This window comes from Stenella coeruleoalba (genome assembly GCF_951394435.1).
Source record: "Stenella coeruleoalba genome assembly, chromosome: 3".
Lineage (NCBI taxonomy): Eukaryota > Metazoa > Chordata > Mammalia > Artiodactyla > Delphinidae > Stenella > Stenella coeruleoalba.
Genome location: NC_137148.1, coordinates 28,717,753 through 28,739,185, shown reverse-complemented (window position 1 = coordinate 28,739,185; position 21,433 = coordinate 28,717,753). Strand labels below are relative to the sequence as shown.

Here is a 21,433-nt window from a genome sequence, read left to right as displayed (position 1 = left end):
ACAGCAAACAGCAAAGTGAGTCAGACTTCAGATCTGAATATAATATCTGACCCAAACATTCTTTTTTGGATTCTTTTCCATTATAGGTTATTACAAGGTATTGAATATAGTTCCCTGTGCTATACAGTAGGATCTTGTTGTTTATGTATAGTGGTATCTGTTAATCCCAACCTCCTAATTTATCCCTCCCCCCGACTTTCCCCTTTGGTAACCATAAGTTTGTTTTCCATGTCTGTGAGCCTGTTTCTGTTTTGTAAATAAGTTAATTTGTATCAACATTTTTAGATTCCACATGTAAGTTATATCATATTATATTTGTCTTTGTCTGACTTATTTTACTTAGTATGATAATCTCTAGGTAATCCACATTGCTGCAAATGGCATTGTTTCACTCTTTTTTACGGCTGAGTAATATTCCATTGTATATATACACCACATCTTCTTTATCCATTCATCTGTCGATGGACATTTAGATTGTTTCTATGTCTTGGCTATTGTAAATAGTGCTGCTGTGAACATTGGGGTGCATGTATCTTTTCAAATTAGAATTTTTGTCCTTTCCGGATATATGCCCAAGGGTGGGATTGCTGGATCATACTGTAACTCTATTTTTAGTTTGAGACAAAAACCAAATTTATCCCCAGCCTCATGTCCACCAGCCATAAAAATGATCAGTGGACAGCAGGAGGTATGCCTAGTGTGGGGAGAGACCACAGTAGATGGTCAGGTTAACAGTCAGCATAGCAAAATGGGCAGTTGGGGTTATCTTTCTCTCTGAAGGTTTACTTACCCCACTGTGTTTACCCTGCTGGAGAGTCAGTTGCAGGATGAGTTGGGAATCATTATTTATTGAAACACAGTAATGAGACCACTATGAGTGTGTCCAATCTCTGACATGGGGGTTTCAAGGCGTCAGAAACTACCCATGGCTAGTCAACAGATTCCAGGATATCTTAGGAAATCCCAGAGGAGCTCATTCCTTTTTAGTTTATAAAATGCTTCCTGAAAGCATTTTTATTGGAAAACTTTATTTAGGAGAGTTTCTTTGAGCCTGGACCAGCATACCAGGAAGCATAAGTGATGAAAGTATCTGCTCCTGTCTGCTCCACCCTGCTCCCCATCCAGGCATTTCTTTTTCAAAACATGTGGACCCCTGATTTGGAAGAGCTGTCTAGTTAGCACGTGACCTCGCCCAAAAGGTGTGATTTATAGCCGTTGATCTCAAGTATTTTGACGCAAAAAGAGAAGGGAAGTTTCAATAAAATGATATTATAGAACTTCTTCAGCCAGTAGGTAGAATTCCCATCCCCAAGCCAGGCTGAGATCAGATCTTTAGGACAAACAAACTCTTTCAGGTCTAGATGGATCCAGTGAAGCTGGATTAGGGAGAACAGCGGTGTTTGAGATCCTCAGGCACAAGTATGGCGGTTGAGCTCACTGAGTCTTGGCTCTGTTGACTCCACACCCGTTCGAGGCTGGGGTGCTGTTCACCTTGACTCAGTCACTGTGGTCTCCACCGTCTCCCCCATAGAATGGGGAATAATTGCACGTTCATCACACACTGTCCACAAACGAGGATGATTCATCAGACGCTCTCAGATTTGCCAGATTCCTCTCTCCCAATGGCACGTGACTGACAATTTACTACGCCTTTCTACACTTTCATTTCCTCTTCTGTTAAAAGGGGTGGTAATGGAGAAAGACAAATATCAGATGATATCACTTACATGTGGCATCTTTAAAAATGATACAAATGAACTTATTTACAAAAAGGAAACAGACTCACAGACTTAGAAAACAAACTTATGGTTACCAAAGGGGAAAGGTTGGGGGGAGGGGTAAATTAGGAGGCTGGGATAAACAGATACACACTACTATGTATAAAATTGATAATCAACAAGGACCTACTGTATAGCACAGGGAACTCTGTCCAATATTCTGTAACAACCTATACGGGAAAAGAATCTGAAAAAGAATGGATATATGTATATGTATAATTGATCCACTTTGTTGTACGCCCGAAACAGCATTGTAAATGAACCTACTCCCATATAAAATAAAAATTAAATTAAAAAAGGGGGGGATTGTAATAGCCCATGCTATGCACAGGGGTACTGTGAGGGCTCAGTGCAATCTGGATGATTAAGACACTCAGCACAGGGACTTCCCTGGCAGTCCAGTGGTTAAGACTCTGCCCTTCCAATGCAGGGGGTGCGGGCTCGATCCCTGGTCAGGGAACTAAGATCCCACATACTGCGTAGCACAGCCAAAAAAGATTTTTTAAAAGACACTCAGCACGATGCCTGGCCCATGGTAAGTGTTCCATACATAGGAGGAATGACTTGAAACCCATTATGAGCCTTTAGCATCTTGATTTAATTAGGTGACCCTGAGGGGTTAGATAGAGCAAGTGGCTTAGAATGTGTCACCTGGGAGGATATTCAAAAAGAATCCTGAAAAAGCAATTAGAAGGTCCCCAAAGAACAGGATACTGGCTACTTCACAGGAGTTGTTACTGACCCAGGAGCCCCAGTTATGAGAGAGTCGCTTGATGGCTCCTGTGTGCACCGAACCTCTACTGTCACTAAGATTTCTATTTCCGAGTACGTCGCAGAGGGAGTAGTAGCAGGTGGAAGGCTTCACGAAGTTGTCTGTTAGGTGGTGTGAGGCTGGCAGATGGTGATCCGCCCTCTGACCAGGAGGAATGGACAAAGGAAAGCTGGTCTTTTCAGGGCTCATCAAACAGCACTCAGTCATTTCCAACGTCCTTAGACGGGCAGCCTTGCCCCTGGATGCCCTTCCCCTGATTTAAAAAAACCCATAAATTTTAAAGGGAAAATGTAAGCCATGGGTTTCCAAGAATTTACACTTACTTCATCAAATCTATTGTTTTCCGAGAGTTGTGTGGAGTCCAAAAAGACTAATGAGCCTTTTCCAAATGTCTTTAAAAATCCTTTTTTCTTAGAAGGACATTTAGAGGCTTTAAAAGTTGTTCCAAGGGTAAAAATAATAATATAATAATAAATTTCTCAAAACTCCCAACCCCTGCAGGTTCAAAATTTGCTTAATTCTTGAAACTCAAGGGACTTGAATTATTACTGGGATTTGTCATTTCTTGTTTATGGGGCTTTTCCAAAGGGGAAAAAGGAACCATGTGGAGGTTCACTAGAGTTCACTGCATCGTTCACAGCCATGCCCATAGCCCAGAAGGCTTCCAGAGTCTTCTCAACCTGAACCTTCAGGCGAAGCCCCCCTTACTTGGTGGCATCCGTGAGGCCAGGTTGGAGTTAAACTGAATGCCCTGACTTTTTCAGCCTGGCTTAATTTTGGCTGGAGGATCAAAGCCCTCCCAGAACAATTCTTTTGTAGGGAATACAATCTATGTCACGTAAAACAGGTGATCTATCGCTAGTTGACTGTGGGGTGCAAAGAGAACAATTTTTCCTTGGGGTGTGTGCAAAGAGCCAGCTGCGGCTGGGCTGCCCTTGAACGTTGTCATCTGATGACCTCTGGTGGTGGCATTTTTCCCAGCATGTGTGCAGCGATGCTTCTGAGCCAAGCCATCCTTGTCACATTTTCCTACATTCCTTTCCTCCTGTTTTGTTATTCACGTTCAGCAAGGAGCAAGAATCAGTTGCAAACACCCAGAGTAAAGTGGTGCATGTGCCTGACCAGACTGTCGTTTCAAAAGAGTTGCCTGTGCCTTCTCTTTCAGTGAACCTCTGATCCATTTCCTGTGGAAAGAGAAGGGAGCCAACATGAAGGAAAATGTGGCATCCACAGTGGTTTTCATTTTGCTACTGTTTCTCAACACCAACCTTCTGAATGGTAAGTAAGAGACTGTCCTGTTCTCTTTCATTCCCTGGGGTGTTTATATGAGAGGAGGGGAGAATCCATCACAGTCCTCTTGCAATGCAGTTATGAGAAATGAAAATGTCCATGTCATTTGCTGCTATTAAATTATTTACAATATTTTGGGGATTAAAACGAATGCAAAAATTAATGCAAAAGAATGAATGCAATTAATGCAAAATCCTGTCACTATGCTGACTTCCATCCTCATTCTGGGAGTGTAGGGAAAGAGCTCTACCAACAACAGACCAGAGTTTCAGTTCAGGTTCTGTCCCTTACTAGCTGTGCAACCTTGAGCCAATTACCTAACCTCTCTGGATTTATACATTTTCAAAGTGAGAATAGTGATGTTTCTTCCACCTCAGATGAAACGGTGTGTGAGAAAAATCTTTGAAAACCTATAAACAGTTATAAGGGGATTGCTGTTACATGGTGGGAAATGGGTATAGAGCCAACTCTGTTATGGGGAAATGAAATTCACAACTAGACTAGAGTGTGTGAGCCTGTGTGTGTACACTTCAGTGTATCTACCACTGCGTATTTCTGGGTGTGTATACTTTTGTATACCTGCGTATATCTTAACTTCCTTATATGTGCCTGATTGCAAATGCTTCTCTGGGTATACCTGTCTGTGTACACATTTGTGGGTGTATATTTCTGTGTATGTACCTGTGTGTGTACTGGTGTATACTTCTACAAGTATTCACCCGTGTATATTATTCCTCTGTGGTATGTGGGTGTGCTTCTGATATGGGCTCTATTTGAGCGTGTGTGTGTGTGTGTGTGTGTGTGTGTGTGTGTGTGCCTGTGTGTGGTACCTCTGTGGTTGTTCCTGTGTTTGTGTGCATTTTACAGGGATAGTGAGACTGTCCATTCATTGTAACCATCTCCTCTAAAGTGGGTGAAAGAAACATTTAACTAATTATAATTTCACAACTTTACCCTCCTCTCTTGAGTTTCCTCCAGGTACTATTAATAACCAGTGAAATGTGAGAGAGAGAAGCTTTCAGAGAAAGGACCGCAGAGAGCAGTATAATCCATAACGAAATTTTAAGTATTCAAATAATCAGCAGTGGCCTTAATTGGCTTCTAAATATGCCCATTATTGAGCCATAAGTTTTGTGCTTTTTTAAAAGTAAACTTTCCTTTCTACCTCACATACTCCTCCCTATAGCCACAACAACAAACAAACGAAAAATCGCTTCACCCTGTGAAATTACCCTGAAGAAATGTTCTGTAGAGGAGAGCAACATTACAAACATTGGCAGAGCTGACCCCAGGCTGTCTGGCGTGGACCGTTTTCGGGGGGCTGGGAGGTGGCTGGGCTCCGGCTGACACGCAGCCTGGTGACCTCGGCCCCAGCCTGTGCACCGCATCGTCCCCTTCCATTCAGTTCTTCTTTCCAGCGGTTTTGCCTAGTGCCCTGTCTTCCCACCTGTGTTCTCCTCCAAACTTGCTCTTTCTAACCTGCTAGCAGTTCTACCCAGGAGCCAGCGTGAGGGGTGAAAGGCAAGTGTGGCAGAAAACAGAGAAGCCCCAGAGGCTGAGGGACCACCACCTGGAAGTTCCCCTCTCTGCTCCTGATTTCCTGAACTAAACACCAACTGGGGTTACGTGGCTCGCTGTGGATGGGGCCCCCAGCCCAGCAGCATCAGGGCCACTGTTTCCCTCTTTGGACCTGACAGACAAGGAGTAGAAGAGGGAGCCGGCTCACCAAGAGCTTTGGGGATTAGGGAACTCAAAACCTTCATCCACTTGGCATCGGGTTTTCCACATCAGCTCTTTCAGCCCTGCTAGCTTCCAGCAGGGACTAAGTACAGCTCCTAGATAATGATGGTAGCTAGTAACCGCAAGTGCAGCCACCTGTAGGAGCTGCCATGCCTCCTACCCATAAAGACCCAGGGGGAGAGGGAGAAATATAAGGGAAAAGGGACCAAAAACCCAAATTAGGAAATGGAGGCAGGGAGGATGGGGAGCCAGACTGTGATGCTGAATCGGAGGTCAAAGCTGAATGGAGGGCTTCTCCAGTGGCGCAGTGGTTTAGAGTCCACCTGCCGATGCAGGGGACACGGGTTCGTGCCCCGGTCCGGGAAGATCCCACATGCCGCGGGCGGCTGGGCCCGTGAGCCACGGCCGCTGAGCCTGCGCGTCCGGAGCCTGTGCTCCGCAACGGTAGAGGCCACAACAGTGAGAGGCCCGCGTACCGCAAAAAAAAAAAAAAGTGAATGGTGATACAGTGATAGATACAGTGAAAGAACAAGAGAAGAGAGCTGGGTTCATTGTGTGGGAATGGCAGAAAAATGGCGGTTAGTGAGCCAGAGGGGAGAGGTCCAGAGAGCATTGGATTAGCAAATGACCACGGGATGCTGGTGCCTGGGGAAGAATTCTTTGTATGGGGCTGTGGGTGTGTATCCGCTCCATAGACTCCATGGGATTATAGAAGGGCCGCATCCTCTTCCTCAGTCCATATGGGTCCCTACACTCTTGATGCTCACCGTTGTTGAAACTACATCAAATGGTGTAGTATCGCCACCTCACAGTACGCGCGCGCGCACACGCACACACACCCCCGCCCCCACCGCAAAGCTCTCTGAGTCCTGCCAACTTCAGCGCAGCCCGCGGAGGAGTGTTGCTGGTTGTTGACACCTTGGCACTTCTGAGCCCTCCACCCCTAGGCCTACTCCCGCCGAGACCTCATCACTGGCCTGGCCCCATCAGTCTGCTTCTGTCACCAGCAGAACGGTCAAAGAGTTGAAGAGACCTTAATATTGACGCCAGTGGCTTCTGGCTTTTTCTAGGACAGTCACCTCCTGGAAAACCTGAGATCTTTAAATGTCGTTCTCCCGAAAAGGAAACATTCACCTGCTGGTGGAAGCCTGGGGCAGACGGAGGATTACCTACCAATTACACGCTGACTTACCACAAGGAAGGGTAAACGTTCTCTTCTCTCCTAGCAAAGCGCACCTGGGGTGTCCTCACTCTCAGGGCCACAGGAGCACTGACTCTGGGTTAATTGCCACGCTTCCCTGAATGGATACCGATAAGACTCCTGCTACTGGAGGAAGGGAATCAAACATACGCGTCCACATCTTCCTCTTAATGTCCCTGCCGAGCTCCCTCATGCACATGAGCTCAGCCACCACCTCGGCAACACAATCCAGCAATGTTCTCATTGCCTGTCGTAAGTTTAGGTTGTAGCCCAAGGTCACGTGTAAGTGTTTCCTAGGTGCTAGTTAATTTTAGATGCTTGTCTATCAATCTTGTGCCATTTATCATTTTTTGTAATCATTACTTTTGTAACCTAAGAGTATTACCATGTAATCTTTGACAACCGTGGTACCTTAGCTTTTCGAACTTGTTTCTTGTGTAAGAAAATAACAAGCCCTACAAGAAAAGGAAGATGAGGTGTTTTCCTTAGGAAATCCATGGACCCATGATCTCCCAGAAGGCATATTGGGAGCTAAAATTGCAGTGCAGAGTAAACAGGGTGATCTCTGGGCAAGGAGTTCGTCACAGTTACAGTGAGACCCTCCTGGAAACCCAGGGACGGCTGTATCCTTCCCCAGTGAAGAAAATATTTACTAGTAGAAACAACTGGCTCACTTCCCAGTGACAGGACTTAGTGGTACGCAAAGCTGCCATCCCTTCTGGGACCCAAAGGGGTGTCATGCAAACAGATCTCAGGAACTCAAGGTGGCGAGCAAAGTGGAATACGCCTGCACACCTCTGTGGTGAGTCTCGCGAGGAGGCCCCCAAGTCTAAACGTGAGCGGCCTAAGGAGCCTCTTGGGCCTGAAATATCTCCTTTCAGAGTCACTTTTCTCTGTGGCTGACTTAGTGTAATTGGAAATACACTGCAGTTTGTATTCCCTTTAATCGTTTTTTAATGAAATGTAATTCAAAACATATGAGCAATAAATGCTGCCTCGTGCATTACCCCCACCCCGTGTGTATGTGCAGGGGAAAGTTCCAGTGTCCTGAGATGACCCAATGGTGGTTCCCTGAGGAAAGCGGTGCATTGGCCACAGAAAACTCGAGTGTTTATTGGCAGGGGGCATATATCACAAAGCCCACAGCAACCTGTAGACAAGAAGGGTTGGTGAGAAACAGAGTCACTGGGGCTGTGATGTGACCCTGCCACCCGTTCTCCAGCACTCTCTTCCCTTTGTCACCCCCAGCTGACATGGGAAGGGCAGGAGAACTTGGAGAGCCCTCCTTCAGCTCTGGTTTTTGCATCTGGAATGCCTGTTCCCCAAAATCCAGTGGTATTGATCTATTAAGAAAAAACTAGACTCTTTTTACCACTTTCTTACTGACTCCTAATATATTACTCGTTGCAGAGAGACATTCACCCATGAATGTCCGGACTACAAAACCGGTGGTCCCAACTCCTGCTACTTTAACAAGAAGCACACCTCCATATGGACGATATACATCATCACAGTAAATGCCACGAACCAGATGGGAAGCAGTTCCTCGGATCCACGTTACGTGGACGTGACTTACATAGGTAAGGGGAAGGGTGATTGGTGAGGAATTTGTTCTCCAATATAAATCTACCAATAGTCAAACTCAGTTTGAGTCTTCTTGGGCTATGGATAGATTCCCATAAAGAAAGATGAGAAAATTCACACCATCCTTGCCAACTGAGTGTTTTAAACCAATTTTTTGGATTTAATTAATTTTTATTGGAGTATATTTGATTTACAATGTTGTGTTAGTTTCTGCTATACAGCAAAGTGAATCAGTTATACATATACATATATCCACTCTTTTTAAGATTCTTTTCCCATATAGGTCATTACAGAGTATTGAGTAGAGCTTCCTGTGCTATACAGTAGGTCCTTATTAGTTACCTATTTTATATATAGTAGTGTGTATATGTCAATCCCAATCTCCCAATCTATCCCTCCCCCTCCTTCCCCCTTGGTAACCATAAGTTTGTTGTCTACCTCTGTGACTCTATTTCTGTTTTGTAAATAAGTTCATTTGTATCCTTTTTTTAGATTCCATAATAAGGGATATCATATAATACTTGTCTTTCTCTGTCTGACTTACTTCACTCAGTATGATAACCACTAGGTCCATCCATATCGCTGTAAATGGCATTATTTCATCCTTTTTTATGGCTGAGTAAACCAATTTTTATTTATGATGGTAAGACAGTAAAATCCTTATGCCTTCCTTTGACCCTTCTTCCCATCCCCTTGCATCCAACAGGAATGTTCTATTTAGCTTCCCTTATCAATGCTTCTCTCCAGCCCTCCCCCTGCGACCGATGTCCCCTTCTCCCTTGGCAAGCTGGGATTTCTTTTCTGAGATTTTTCTCCCTGAAAGACAGAACTGCTTCATGGAGTAGCAGCTCTTAGAAGCATCTCATCTGCTTCTCCACCCACAGGAATTGCTCCAAACTGCTTTGCCCCAAATTCAATTCTCAACATACATATGTTTCTTAGCACCTGGAGCTATTCTTTTCAAAATAAAGAATTTGGGGAGTAAATAGTGCTGCTTGAACAGAAGGCTGAAGGCCAGGGTCACAGCCACGATGTTTGGAGAAGTCTTTAGCAAAGTGAAGCAAAATCGACCTGAGAGCTGCTTCTTGCAGTGCGTGATCAATATTGAGCTGCAGGGCGATGAGACATAACTGCAGTGATCTGTATGGGTTAGCAGGGACAACAAAGGGAATCTTAGGACAAGAGATGGCTTAGGACAAGAGATGGCTTGGCCTTAGCTAACCTAAGGACTAGCTAATTAGGTTCAAGGTCACCCAAGTCTTCCTGACTTACCTAACACCAACCAACAAGGAAAATCAGGCTAGGACTCTCAAGTGTCATCCCATTGGCGTGTTATCAGTGATAGAACCTTAAAAACTAGAAAAGCTTGCAACATCAACTGGTACCCATTTGAATTCTGTCTCTCCCCAGCAAATTATTGCAATGAGCATGGGGATGGAAACAGAACTTGATCTTAGCTTAAGAAAATCAAAAAGTAACCCCACTGACAAGTAGGAATAAAATAAATTCCATTCACATAAATTTACTTGAGATATGAAGTCTTTAAAATGCTAAACACCAAATAATTCCATTTGCATAGTTTCTTTCTTAAATTTCCTTGTCCTCAAGTATTCTGCCCTCAAGTGTTAAAATATTTAAGGTCAAAACAGTGAAAGCAAGAGAAGTTCTGAAATGCACAACTGCTATAATGAAGATTATCCACAAAAACAAAAATGGGATCACTAAAAAGAAGTAGTATGTTTAAAAAAGTGAAATTAACGAATGGATCCAATTCATAGTGACTCTGGAAAACAAATTCTCTGGGGAAAGAATGTGTTGGGCCATACTTTTCAAAATAATAAAAGAAGTGTTCATGGAATTCTCATATAACCCTGCAGCATACAGTGTTGGTGACAGGCCACAGAAGTTCATTTACAACGCAGTTTTAACCACAGTAAATCTACCAACTTGAATCTCATCCAGCGATAACCTGCGGTACAAGATATTGGCACATAATCTCTCAGAAATAGATTTCATTGTTGTCACTGAGAAATATTTAGCTATGCTGAGGACACTTGAAATGTGATTCTCAACTGGGTGCTCTCTGCCTCGCATAGGGTACTTGGCAATGGCAGGAAATATTTTTGATGTTTGCAACACAGGGAGAGAGGGCCTCTAATGGGGAGAGGCCAGAGATGCTGCTAACGTCCTACAATGCTCAGGAAGGCCCCTACCACAAAGAATTATCTGGTCAAAATACACATAATGCTGAGGTTGAGAAACTTTGCTTTCAAGGATTCATCTTGAACATTTTACTTGCACCTTTGTACAAAGATGTTTTGATCAGCATTTCTCAGTCTTGTGTTCAAATTAAAACTTATATTAAATAACTGATATTTATTTAGTAAGGCCATATAAAACAATCTTTCTTAGGTATTTACTTAGTAACATACAAGCATTAGGATTAGTGGCAAATTTTCTAAAGCTATTTTTTTAAGCAACTGTAGGGTATAATGCCAAGTCCACTAGAGTTACACTCACCCTTCTCTCACCTGTAGTGGAGACTGATTTGAGGAGGTAAGAAATGAATGGAGAAAATGTGACTGGCCAGCAGGGCTGAGACTAGGGTAAGGCAAGCCAGCACCCTAGGGCCCTCACTCTTTTTTTAAATTTATTTTATTCAAGTATAGTTGATTTACAATGTTGTGTTAATTTCTGCTGCACAGCAAAATGATTCAGTTATACATATATATATATATATATATATATATATATATATATATATATATGTTCTTTTTTATATTCTTTTCCATTATGGTTTATCACAGTATACTTAGTATAGTTCCCTGTGCTATACAGTAGGACCATGTTGTTTACCCATTCGATATATGAGTTTGCATCTCCTAATCCCAAACTCCCACTCCATCTCTCTGCCACCCCCCTTCCTTCTTGGCAACCACAAGTCTGTTCTCTATGTCTATGAGTCTGTTTCGTAGATAAGTTCATTTGTATCATATTTTAGATTCCACATACAAGTAATATCATATGGTATTTGTCTTTCTCTTTCTGACCTACTTCACTTAGTATGATAATCTCTAGGCATTATTTCATTATTTTTTATGGCTGAGTAGTATTGCAGTGTGTGTGTGTGTGTCTCACATCTTCTTTATCCATTCATCTGTTGATGGACACTTAGGTTGTTTCCATGTCTTGGCTATTGTGAATAGTGCTGCTATGAACATACAGGTGCATGTATCTTTTTGAATTATAGTTTTGACTGGATATATGCCCAGGAGTGGGATTGCTGGACCATATGGCAACCCTAATTTTAGATTTTTGAGGAACCTCCATTCAGTTTTCCATGGTGGCTGCACCAATTTACATTCCCACCAACTGTGGAGGAGGGTTCCCTTTTCTCCACACCCTCTCCAGGATTTGTTATTTGTAGATTTTTTAATGATGGTCATTCTGACCGGTGTGAGGTGATACCTTATTGTAATTTTGGTTTGCATTTCTCTAATAATTTGCAATGTTGAGCATTTTTTCATGTGCCTGTTGGCCATCTGTATTTCTTCTTTGGAGAAATGTCTATTTAGGTCTTTTGCCCATTTTTCAATTGGTTTGTGTTATTTGGTGTTTTTTTTTTTTTTTTGATATTGAATTGTATGAGCTGTTTGTATATTTTGGGAATTAAGCCCTTGTTGGTTGCATCATTTGCAAGTATTTTCTCCCATTCTGTACATTGTCCTTTCATTTTGTATATGGTTTCCTTTGCAGTGCAAAAGCTTGTAAGTTTGATTAGGTCCCATTTGTTTATTTTTGCTTTTATATCTATTGCCTTGGTAGACAGACCTAAGAAAACATTTGTACGATTTATGTCAGAGAATGTTTGCCTACGTTCTCTTCTGAAAGTTTTATGGTGTCATGTCTTATATTTGTCTTTAACCCATTTTGAGTTTATTTTTGTGCATGGTATGAGGGAGTGTTCTAACTTCATTGATTTACATGTGGCTGTCCAACTTTCCCAACACCACTTGCTGAAGAGATTGTCTTTTCTCCACTGTATATTCTTGCCTCCCTTGTTGAAGATTAATTGACCATAGGTGTGTGGGTTTATTTCTGGGCTCTCTATTCTGTTCCATTGATCCATATGTCCGTTTTTGTGCCAATACCAGACTGTTTTGATTACTGTAGCTTTGTAGTATTGTCTGAAGTCTGGGAGGGTTATGCCTCCTGCTTTGTTATTTTTCCTCAGGATTGCTTTGGCAATTCTGGGTCTTTTATGGTTCCATATACATTTTAGGATTATTTGTTCTACTTCTGTGAAAAATGTCATGGGTAATTTGATACACTAAATCTGTAGATTGCTTTGGAGAGTATGGTCTAGGCACCTCACTCTTAAGGAGGCGTTCACAGACCTGTACTTAAAGGAACCTGACATCAAATACCAAGTGTCTCATAACCATGGAGATAAAAAAGGTAGAGAGATCTGCCTCTAAGTCATATAGTTCTGGATTCAAATACCCATATTTGACTAAATATGGAGTTTCTTTCATATCTACAGTTGAACCAGACCCTCCTGTGAACCTGACTTTGGAATTAAAACAGCCAGAAGACAGAAAACCATATCTGTGGATAAAATGGTTTCCACCCACCCTGGTTGATGTACGATCTGGTTGGCTCACACTCCAGTATGAAATTCGATTAAAACCTGAGAAAGCAGCTGAGTGGGAGGTGAGTCAACCAGAAGCTTTTGGAGGGAACCCTGTCCTTTGGCAAAGATGAAGTACCCCAACTGAGAATAGGTCATGCCCCCTAATTATTGGGCCACCACGTTGCCTTCCTGATGCTGATGTTACCCACCCATGTGTGGAAGGGCCTTCTCCCCTCCACTGGGATGGATGGGGGCTCATCTTTACAACTCTCCCATGCCTAGCTCCTTGCAACTGAACAGCCACTTCTGCCAAGTTTTCAGCCCACCTCCCTCAGGATATCTTAGATCTAACATCTGTGAGAGTACTTAAATGGCACTAAGTGGGAGGAAAAAATTTCAGTGTAACCAGTCCACGGCTAATGGCATTTTTATTCACTTTAAAATATTTCATTATAAACAAATAGTACAATAAATTATAGGCATTATGATAATCTACTCTTAAATAGTTTAGTATATGTCTCTTTTAAAAAGAGAATATTTCCAAATATAGCCAAAATAATAGGATCACATGTAGAAAATTAATTGAAATTCCTTAATATCATCTTTCTGAATCCCTTAATATCATTTAATGGCCAGTCCATATTTTAATTCCCCCAATTGCTTCAAAATATATTTTTAACAGCTGGTTTGTTCAAACCAGAATCCACTCCAGGATCACTCACTGTGGCTGGCTGATATATCCCTTCACTGTCAACGTGCTCAGGAGACTGGGCCACTTGTCACATAGAATGCCCCACCTTCTGCATTTGTCTGATTAGTTCTTTGTGAGGTCATTTAACCAATTTCTATGTCCCCATATTTCCTGTAACCAGACATTAGATCTAAAGACTTGATTAGATTCCAGGTGAACAATTTTTGGTAAGAAAACTTCAGAGGTGATATATATGCTTCATATTCCATCATATCAGGAAACAAAGACCATCTGGTCAGCCTACCATAAATGATGTTAAAAGTGGCCCCTGGATCGGGGAGATCACATCTTGATCCCTTGATTGTGAAGTCATGTTTAATTTGTGCACAATTGCTTCAGTGTTCATGAATTCCCAGTTCTCTTCCACCTAGTGGCTTTACATCAGTGAATGATCCTTGAATCAATTATTTTATTAGAGTTTAGAAAAGAATAATTTTCCAATTTTATTAACTAGTCACCTTCCATAATGTAGAATTTAGAAAGCAAGGTGTAGGGAGCAGAACACTTGTCTTTCCGAACTAGAGTTCCCAATGGAGAGATAGAAAGCCTGTTGATTTTTGTGTGAGCAGTATTTAACAGGAGGAAGGGGTGGGCTGAGAGGGTGGAATGGTGTGAACAGGGTATTTACTAAGTGTGATCATTTGGTCTCGCTCCTCCAATAGTTTACTGCCTATAGAAAAAGTCTCTTTCTTCATAACACAAGTCAGAGTGACTTCTGTTTTCCTTGGCCTCCCTTAGACTCATTTCGCTGGGCAGCAGACTCAGTTTAAGATTCTCAGCTTATATCCAGGGCAGAAATACCTTGTTCAGGTTCACTGCAAGCCAGACCATGGATTCTGGAGTGAGTGGAGCCCAGAGAGCTCCATCCCGATACCTAATGGTGAGTGTCTTGGCTCCCTTTTGCTTATACTCCTAAATATTTTTAAAATAGAATGAGTTTGGTAAATTTGTATGTAGTAACTACTAACAGAGAAACTATTTTGAGTCTTCGCCAGAAGAATGAGTAGAGGTGAGTTTATCATCTCTCCACTCAACACAAAGACATTTGTAAGTACAGCATTGCTCCCTGGGTCACTGTCAGTGAGGACCAGTTTCTAGGATAAGTCTGCAGTCATGGGCTTGAAATGTCTCAGAGGGCTTGATGGTCAGTCATTCTGCCCTCCCCATCTGCCCCATTTCTATCATTCAAGGTCATCATCTAGTTCTCCCAAAATTTGTAAGGCGCTATCCCATCTGAAAAGCATGAATTGATTTTCAGTCCTTGAAGACAATTACATGTTGGTCTCTTAGTCAAGGAACAGTGTATAAAAGACACCCAATTCTTTAAGTGCCATTAAACATGGTGGCTGGCATTCTACAGGGAATGAATCATTTGCATTTCCAAGTACTTTACAGTTTACAAAGTCTTTACCTTGTTTGTTCCTCCCAACCATCTCAAGTATTCAGAGAGAACAGAATTGCCATTAGGAACTGAAAGGAGGAAACTAAAGGTCAGTGGAGTTAGAAGTCTTGCCCAGAACTGCATGGCGAAACCTAGCTCTTGTGACAGCTTGCCTGGCCAAAGTATCAGGGCTTGCATTGGCATACTGGAAAGAGCACCGCATTACAGGCCATAAAAGTGTGCATCCAGTCCAGCCCTGGCTCTTACTAAATAAAAGCAGAAGCCCTGGGTTCAAATCCCAGACTGCAACTTTATAGCTACATGCCTCTGGGTAAACCACTCTTACAGTCTCAGTTCCTCATCTTTCCATACAGGCAATGTGTGTAAAGAGCTTAACATCATATGGCTTTTACTGAGAACTTAATAAATGTTAGCTTTTTAAATTATTATTGCTGCAACTGACCATGTACCCTTGGACTTCCTATATAAGTATCAAATCAAATAATATTTTTAAGGATCTTGAAAATTTTAGAGAACTATAAAATATATGCCACTTTAAAATTTAATAATATTGGAAAAAACTAAATCCATCATTAATGTTACTCTGGATTGATGTTCAAATCAGAAAAGGTGTGGAGGGGCGGAACTTATGTTCAAAAGTTTCATTGATTTGTTTTGTTTGTTTGTTTGTTTTTAATGATGCTGTATGTGATCAAAACTTTCTGGCTGTTTGCTTTTTAGACTTCTCAATGACAGATGCAACCGTATGGATCTTTGTGGCCGTTCTTTCTGCTGTCATCTGTTTGATTATGGTCTGGGTAGTGGCTTTGAAGGGCTACAGGTACTTCACTGTCTATCAACCTTCCTCCCAATCATGGTTGTCAGGGATAATGGCCAAAAAAGACAATACAAAAATGATGGAAACCTACAGATAATTCAAGCACCTCATTTTAGCCATTAGTTGCAGTGTGTTCGCCATGAAAAAGTTTTATCAGTGCTAGCAAAAGTAGAATGGACACATTTGAAGTTGATGCTCTTTCCATCAAATGGAGGCTCACAGTTGTGAAGTAGTAAAAATCTGGCAAGAACAGCAAATAATCCCCTAGTCACTTCAGAATTCTTTTTTTTTTTTTTTTTTTACGGTACGCGGGCCTACTCACTGCTGCGAGCCCTCCCCTTGTGGAGCACAGGCTCCAGACGGGCAGGCTCAGTGGCCATGGCTCACGGACCCAGCCGCTCTGCGGCATGTGGGATCTTCCCGGACCGGGGCACGAACCCGTGTCCCCTGCATCGGCAGGCAGATGCTCAACCACTGCGCCACCAGGGAAGCCCGCGAGGATTCATTTTGATGTTGACCTCTAGAAGTATTCATTGTCTTCACCACTGATTGTTAGTTTCACATAGCCTCGGAACTCTAACTTCTATCTACCATAGTCCATGTAGCAGCTATTTGGAGATAACGCTAATCTTTCAAAAATTACAAAGTGAAAACATGTGTCATTTATCTTATCTCACAAATCTTTTTATAGCATGGTGACCTGCATCCTCCCTCCAGTTCCCGGGCCAAAAATAAAAGGATTTGATACTCATCTGCTGGAGGTAAGTCCAGAGGTAAGAATGTATTGTGACCAGCTTCTCTCTACTCATTATCTTTACACATGAGCACACAGTTCCCATCAGTGCAGCCTGGTCAGCTCGGCCATCCTTGACCAGCTGTCCCTCCTCTTCAGCAGGTGTGTTTACAGAAAGATGTGGGAAGCATGAGGGTAATTACCATCAGATACCGAGTGCCAGAGGACAATGAAAGAAAGCCAAGAAAACCTCAAAACACATAGGAATGCTTGCTAGGTTTATCAGCTCTTTTCATAAGCCCCATCTAAAACATGTTGTACAAATAATCAATTGAGAAAGAGGGTGAATATTTTGATGAATACAAAAGAGGAACCTACCACCAGCCCCTCTGTCATACTTTGGTGTAAGCTCTCACTTGAATGTTCCTTACAGAAGGCCATAGTAACAGAATATCCTATTGCAATTTTTGCTCAGTTTGAGAGCTCAGTTAAGACTGGCTCAGTACAGTGGAACTGGTGTTTGCCAGGGCCCATTTAGACCGATTCAAGTGGGAATGAAATTTAAGTGTTTCTAATGAAAAGAGGTGTTAGAACATTTTTAATTTCTCTGCAGGTTGAAATCTATAGTTTCAATTTGACCTTCTGCTTAACACTGATGTATATAAAAGCAGTCACCTACACACTGTCGCTTGACCCCAGCTACTGTGAGGCCAAAAGCACAAGAATGTGAAGAGCGAGTCCTGGGGAATTTGGCTTGACGGCATTCACTCTGATTGCAGATATCAGAGCAGGAACTAGAGCCCCAGAATTTGGGCTCTTATTCTGCTATCCAGTCTCTAGCACTGAGCTTTATAGACCCAGCATGAACATCTCAGCTAACTAGATGAATTATTGTTTAGCTTGCAATTTGACCTTGTAGCCACAGGGACTTAATGACTTTTTTGTGTCCGAAGAAAAAGTTCTTGGATTTTTAATGCCATTACCCCTAATTCTCAAAAGAACTTTCCCAGATGGGTGCTATTATTCCCATTTTACAAATGGAGAAACTGAGGATCACAGAACAGCTTATCCAAAGTCATAGAGCTTTAATAAGTAATAGAGCCAAGATTTAGGCACCAGTCCCTGACCTAAATCAGAGCATCTGGAGAAGCGTGGAAAATAAGAAGAGGAGGCTGGAGGAGAAATCGGGGGAGAGGAGGATAGAGAGAAGAAGGAGGGAGAGGAACCCAAGGAGATGGAGGGAATATGGGCTGGCAGGAAGCGGGGGAGGGAGGGGAGGGAGGGGAAATGGAGCAGAAGGAAAGGAAGGAGTGGGATGGGAGGCGAAGGGAGGGATGGGGAGGGAGAAGCAAGGAAGAGGAGAAGGGAGAGAAGAAGGAAAAGATGAGAATCAACTTCTCACTACCAGACTCCAGAACGTGGGGTGAGGGAGCCAGTTAGGAGGCCAGCAACCCAATTTCAGAACTAGTGAGTCCCAGTACCAAGTGCACGCATGAGCACTATGGGTTTAGATGTTTCCCAAGCTTTTCTTATTTAATAGTTATATTTTTATTATATGCATATATACTACTTGCCCATTCAACTCGTGATCATTATTGCTTAGAGAAAGACTAAGTTAAAATCGCGAATTGACTTAAAGAAAAATATTAGGTGAGTAATAGTCCAGGAGGTGATTCTAGATGGCCTGGGACACAGATGTCTGACGTCTGGGAAATTCTGCGAGGCCGTGGCCACGTCCCACCTGCCCGTAGTCAGGAACACAGACTTGGCTGCGATATCCATTTGGAATGTTATGAACCTGACAGCCTTCTTGCCTTGTGTCTGTGTTTTAATAGAAGGGCAAGTCCGAGGAACTTCTGAGCGCCCTGGGATGCCAAGACTTCCCTCCCACTTCCGACTGCGAGGACTTACTGGTGGAGTTCTTAGAGGTGGATGACAGTGGGGACCAGCAGCTGCTGGCAGCTCACTCCAAAGAACACCCGGGGCAAGGCGTGAAGCCCATGCACTCGGATCCCGACAGTGACTCTGGCCGGGGCAGCTGCGACAGCCCTTCCCTTCTGTCTGAAAAGTGTGATGAACCTCGGGCCAATCCCTCCAAGTTCCACACTCCTGAGGGCCTTGAGAAGGCAGAGAAACCTGAGACAAACGTTACCCAGCCCCAAGGCCCTCAGAGCACAAGCGTGGAAGGCAAAATCCCCTCTCTTCATGCCAGCGGATCCCAATCTTCAACGTGGCCTTTGCTGCAGCCCCCCGGCCTGCACTACTCCAGGTCATCTTACCACAGCGTTGCTGATGTGTGTAAGCTGGGCCTGGGCACGGCAGGTGCTGCATCCACTTTGTTGGACAAAACAGACACACGTGCTTTAAAACCCTCACAAACCATTGAGACTGGCGGGGAAGGAAAGGCAGCTGAGCACGGGGAGTCAGAAAGCTTCCGTTTCAAGACTGACCAAGATGCGGCACGGCTGCTGCCCCAGGACAAGACCCCCTTGACCTCTGCTAAACCCTTGGAGTACGTGGAGATCCACAAAGTCAGCAAAGATGGAGCGCTGGCGCTGCTCCCGAAACAAAACGAGCACAGCGGCCGGGCGGAGAAGACCAGCACCCCTGAAACCAGCAAGGAGTACTCGAAGGTGTCCCGGGTGATGGAGAGCAACATCCTGGTGTTGGTGCAGAATCGGCGAGCGCAAAACCTGGCTCCGTTTGAAGAACCGGCCAAGGAGGCCCCGCCATCCCTGCCACAGAATCCAGCCGCGGTAGACCTGGCCTCCTTCCCCGCGGCCCCGAGCAGCTGCAGACTCCAGCTCGGTGGGCTGGATTACCTGCATCCCACAGGTTTTATGCACCCCTTTCAGTGAGAGCTTGATTCATGGAAGGATGGGTTAAAATGTGATTTTCCTTCAGGTAACACTACAGAGTACATGAAATGCACTCTACCAGAGAAGGCTTGAGAACGGGGTTAGAATGACACTACCAAACTCCCAGGTCACTCGTCTTCATGATCCATTTTCAACCAGTTGCCTCTTTTTCCAACAGTTGATTCCAGAACAAATCGTTTAGTTTCGTGTGATTTGTAGAGTTACGTTTTGCTATCAGTTATAAAATTATGTGTTCAATGAAATAAAAGCACATTGCTTAGTATTCTTGAGGGACAGTGCCAATAGGTATATCCCCTGGAACAGGCTTTCATGGTCTGGTATACGACAGAAGGATATCAACTAGTCAAAACTGTTTACCACAGGAAGAGGGTAGATATGAGAAAAATGCCATGAAAACCACTTTTGAAGACCAATTGCTTAACCTTTAGCACTCCTCTTTCATTTTATTAGGATTAACCAAATTAAACACATTTAAAAAAAAGAGTGCATTCTAGAACACCTGACAAATTGTTTACATCCGTTCCTATTACCTTAATGACGCATTGCCGATATGCAAATAAAAAGGATGCCTCCGATTTTTTCTTAAAATAGTTTGAATTTGTTAAGCATGGATTCCCCCCGCACCCCCCCCCCCCCCCCGCTAAATTGTATTTCATTCTGAAGTTTCTGGAGAATAGAGTTTTAGAAAGTGAAATTTTCTTACATAAGAGGCAAATGAGTTTCATGTGGTGAATCTTTCTAAAATGTTTTCCTCCTTCATTTCAGCATGATAATTTATTACACACCCTAGTCTTCTGTTAGTGAAAAAAAAATCCCCAAAGACTAACTTTAATTTAAAAGATCATCGCTAACGGAAGTACTGCCTTACTGTACATACAAATTCTACTTTAATATAAACCCGTAAGTTGAACAATGTATTTTTGAAGACTATTTTTCTATCACTTAGGTAAATAAAACACTGTTTTCTACCTTCCCAGTACAGCTGTTTACCTATTCAGTGGGTACAGTATTTTCCATTATGTGATTATAAGGAGTATTTACAGTACAGAGTGATATATGCAGTCCCTGTTTGTGGAATAAAATACCACACCAACCCAAAGCCCACTGAGGAATATGAAGTGGATGACAATATTCAGTTTCCAACACAGTGTAGTATAGTTTAGCTGATTCTTTTTATCTCCAGGATACTTTAAACAACAATCATAGAGCTAGAGTTTTAGGGCCCTCCACAGACCAGAAATTACTTCTCTTGTAATTTAGGGCTACTCTGGGGCTTCTGCTCTTCTCTGGGTGAATATTCATAAAGCTACAATGAAAAAGGAGAGTGGTAACATCTAACGCACTGTCCAAGAGAGAGGGTTCTTGTTCTGCTTTTCTGAACAATCTTGGACGGCGAGGACATTTTAAGTAAAGCCAGGAGTTCGTGTCTCTCTGGAGTAGATCCAGTAGATCCACTTGCAAAATTTTGGCAGGGGCAGGGAGAGCACTCAGGTCAGAAGTAGCCAAAGCAAAGTTCCAAGAAACCAGGCATCTGTGGATTAGTGGGAACCACTACAAAGGCCAGGGTATGGTAGTTGGAAGCCCCAAGTCAGTTCCAAGGGCAGGCTCTCCAAGAGCGGTCAAAAGCCTGGATCTCCATTTTAAAGAGAACATCCATGACTCATCGAACTGCCTGCCTCTATTTCCATTTCACCTGACAGCAAATCCATTTCTGTATCCGCTCACTAGCTGGAACATAGAGAATTTGAGCTCCCTCTGTGAGTTAAATATTCCAGCCCAATAAGTCCGTGTGGATAGGAACTGGACTCCGAAGCGGCCTGATGTGTGAAAGTGAACACGTTGCCAGAGCTTCC

At 43.1% G+C, this 21,433-nt stretch overlaps 1 protein-coding gene across 2 annotated transcripts; it reads left to right on the top strand.

Annotated features, from left to right (window-relative positions):
- Positions 1-3,743: 3,743 nt before the first annotated feature.
- PRLR (prolactin receptor) lies at positions 3,744-19,559 on the top strand (the record flags this gene model as incomplete). Of its 2 annotated transcripts, none has more annotated exons than XM_079917526.1 (8): positions 3,744-3,828; positions 6,651-6,783; positions 8,192-8,361; positions 12,909-13,078; positions 14,488-14,629; positions 15,872-15,971; positions 16,660-16,729; positions 18,537-19,559. In XM_079917526.1, exons 1-8 carry the CDS (start codon positions 3,759-3,761, stop codon positions 19,557-19,559), a joined length of 1,878 nt encoding a protein of 625 aa, XP_079773652.1. In that variant the 5' UTR covers positions 3,744-3,758. The 2 variants fall into 2 exon arrangements, with proteins under 2 accessions (XP_079773652.1, XP_079773651.1); XM_079917525.1 differs by having other exon boundaries at positions 16,660-16,741.
- Between the last annotated feature and the right edge of the window lie 1,874 nt (positions 19,560-21,433).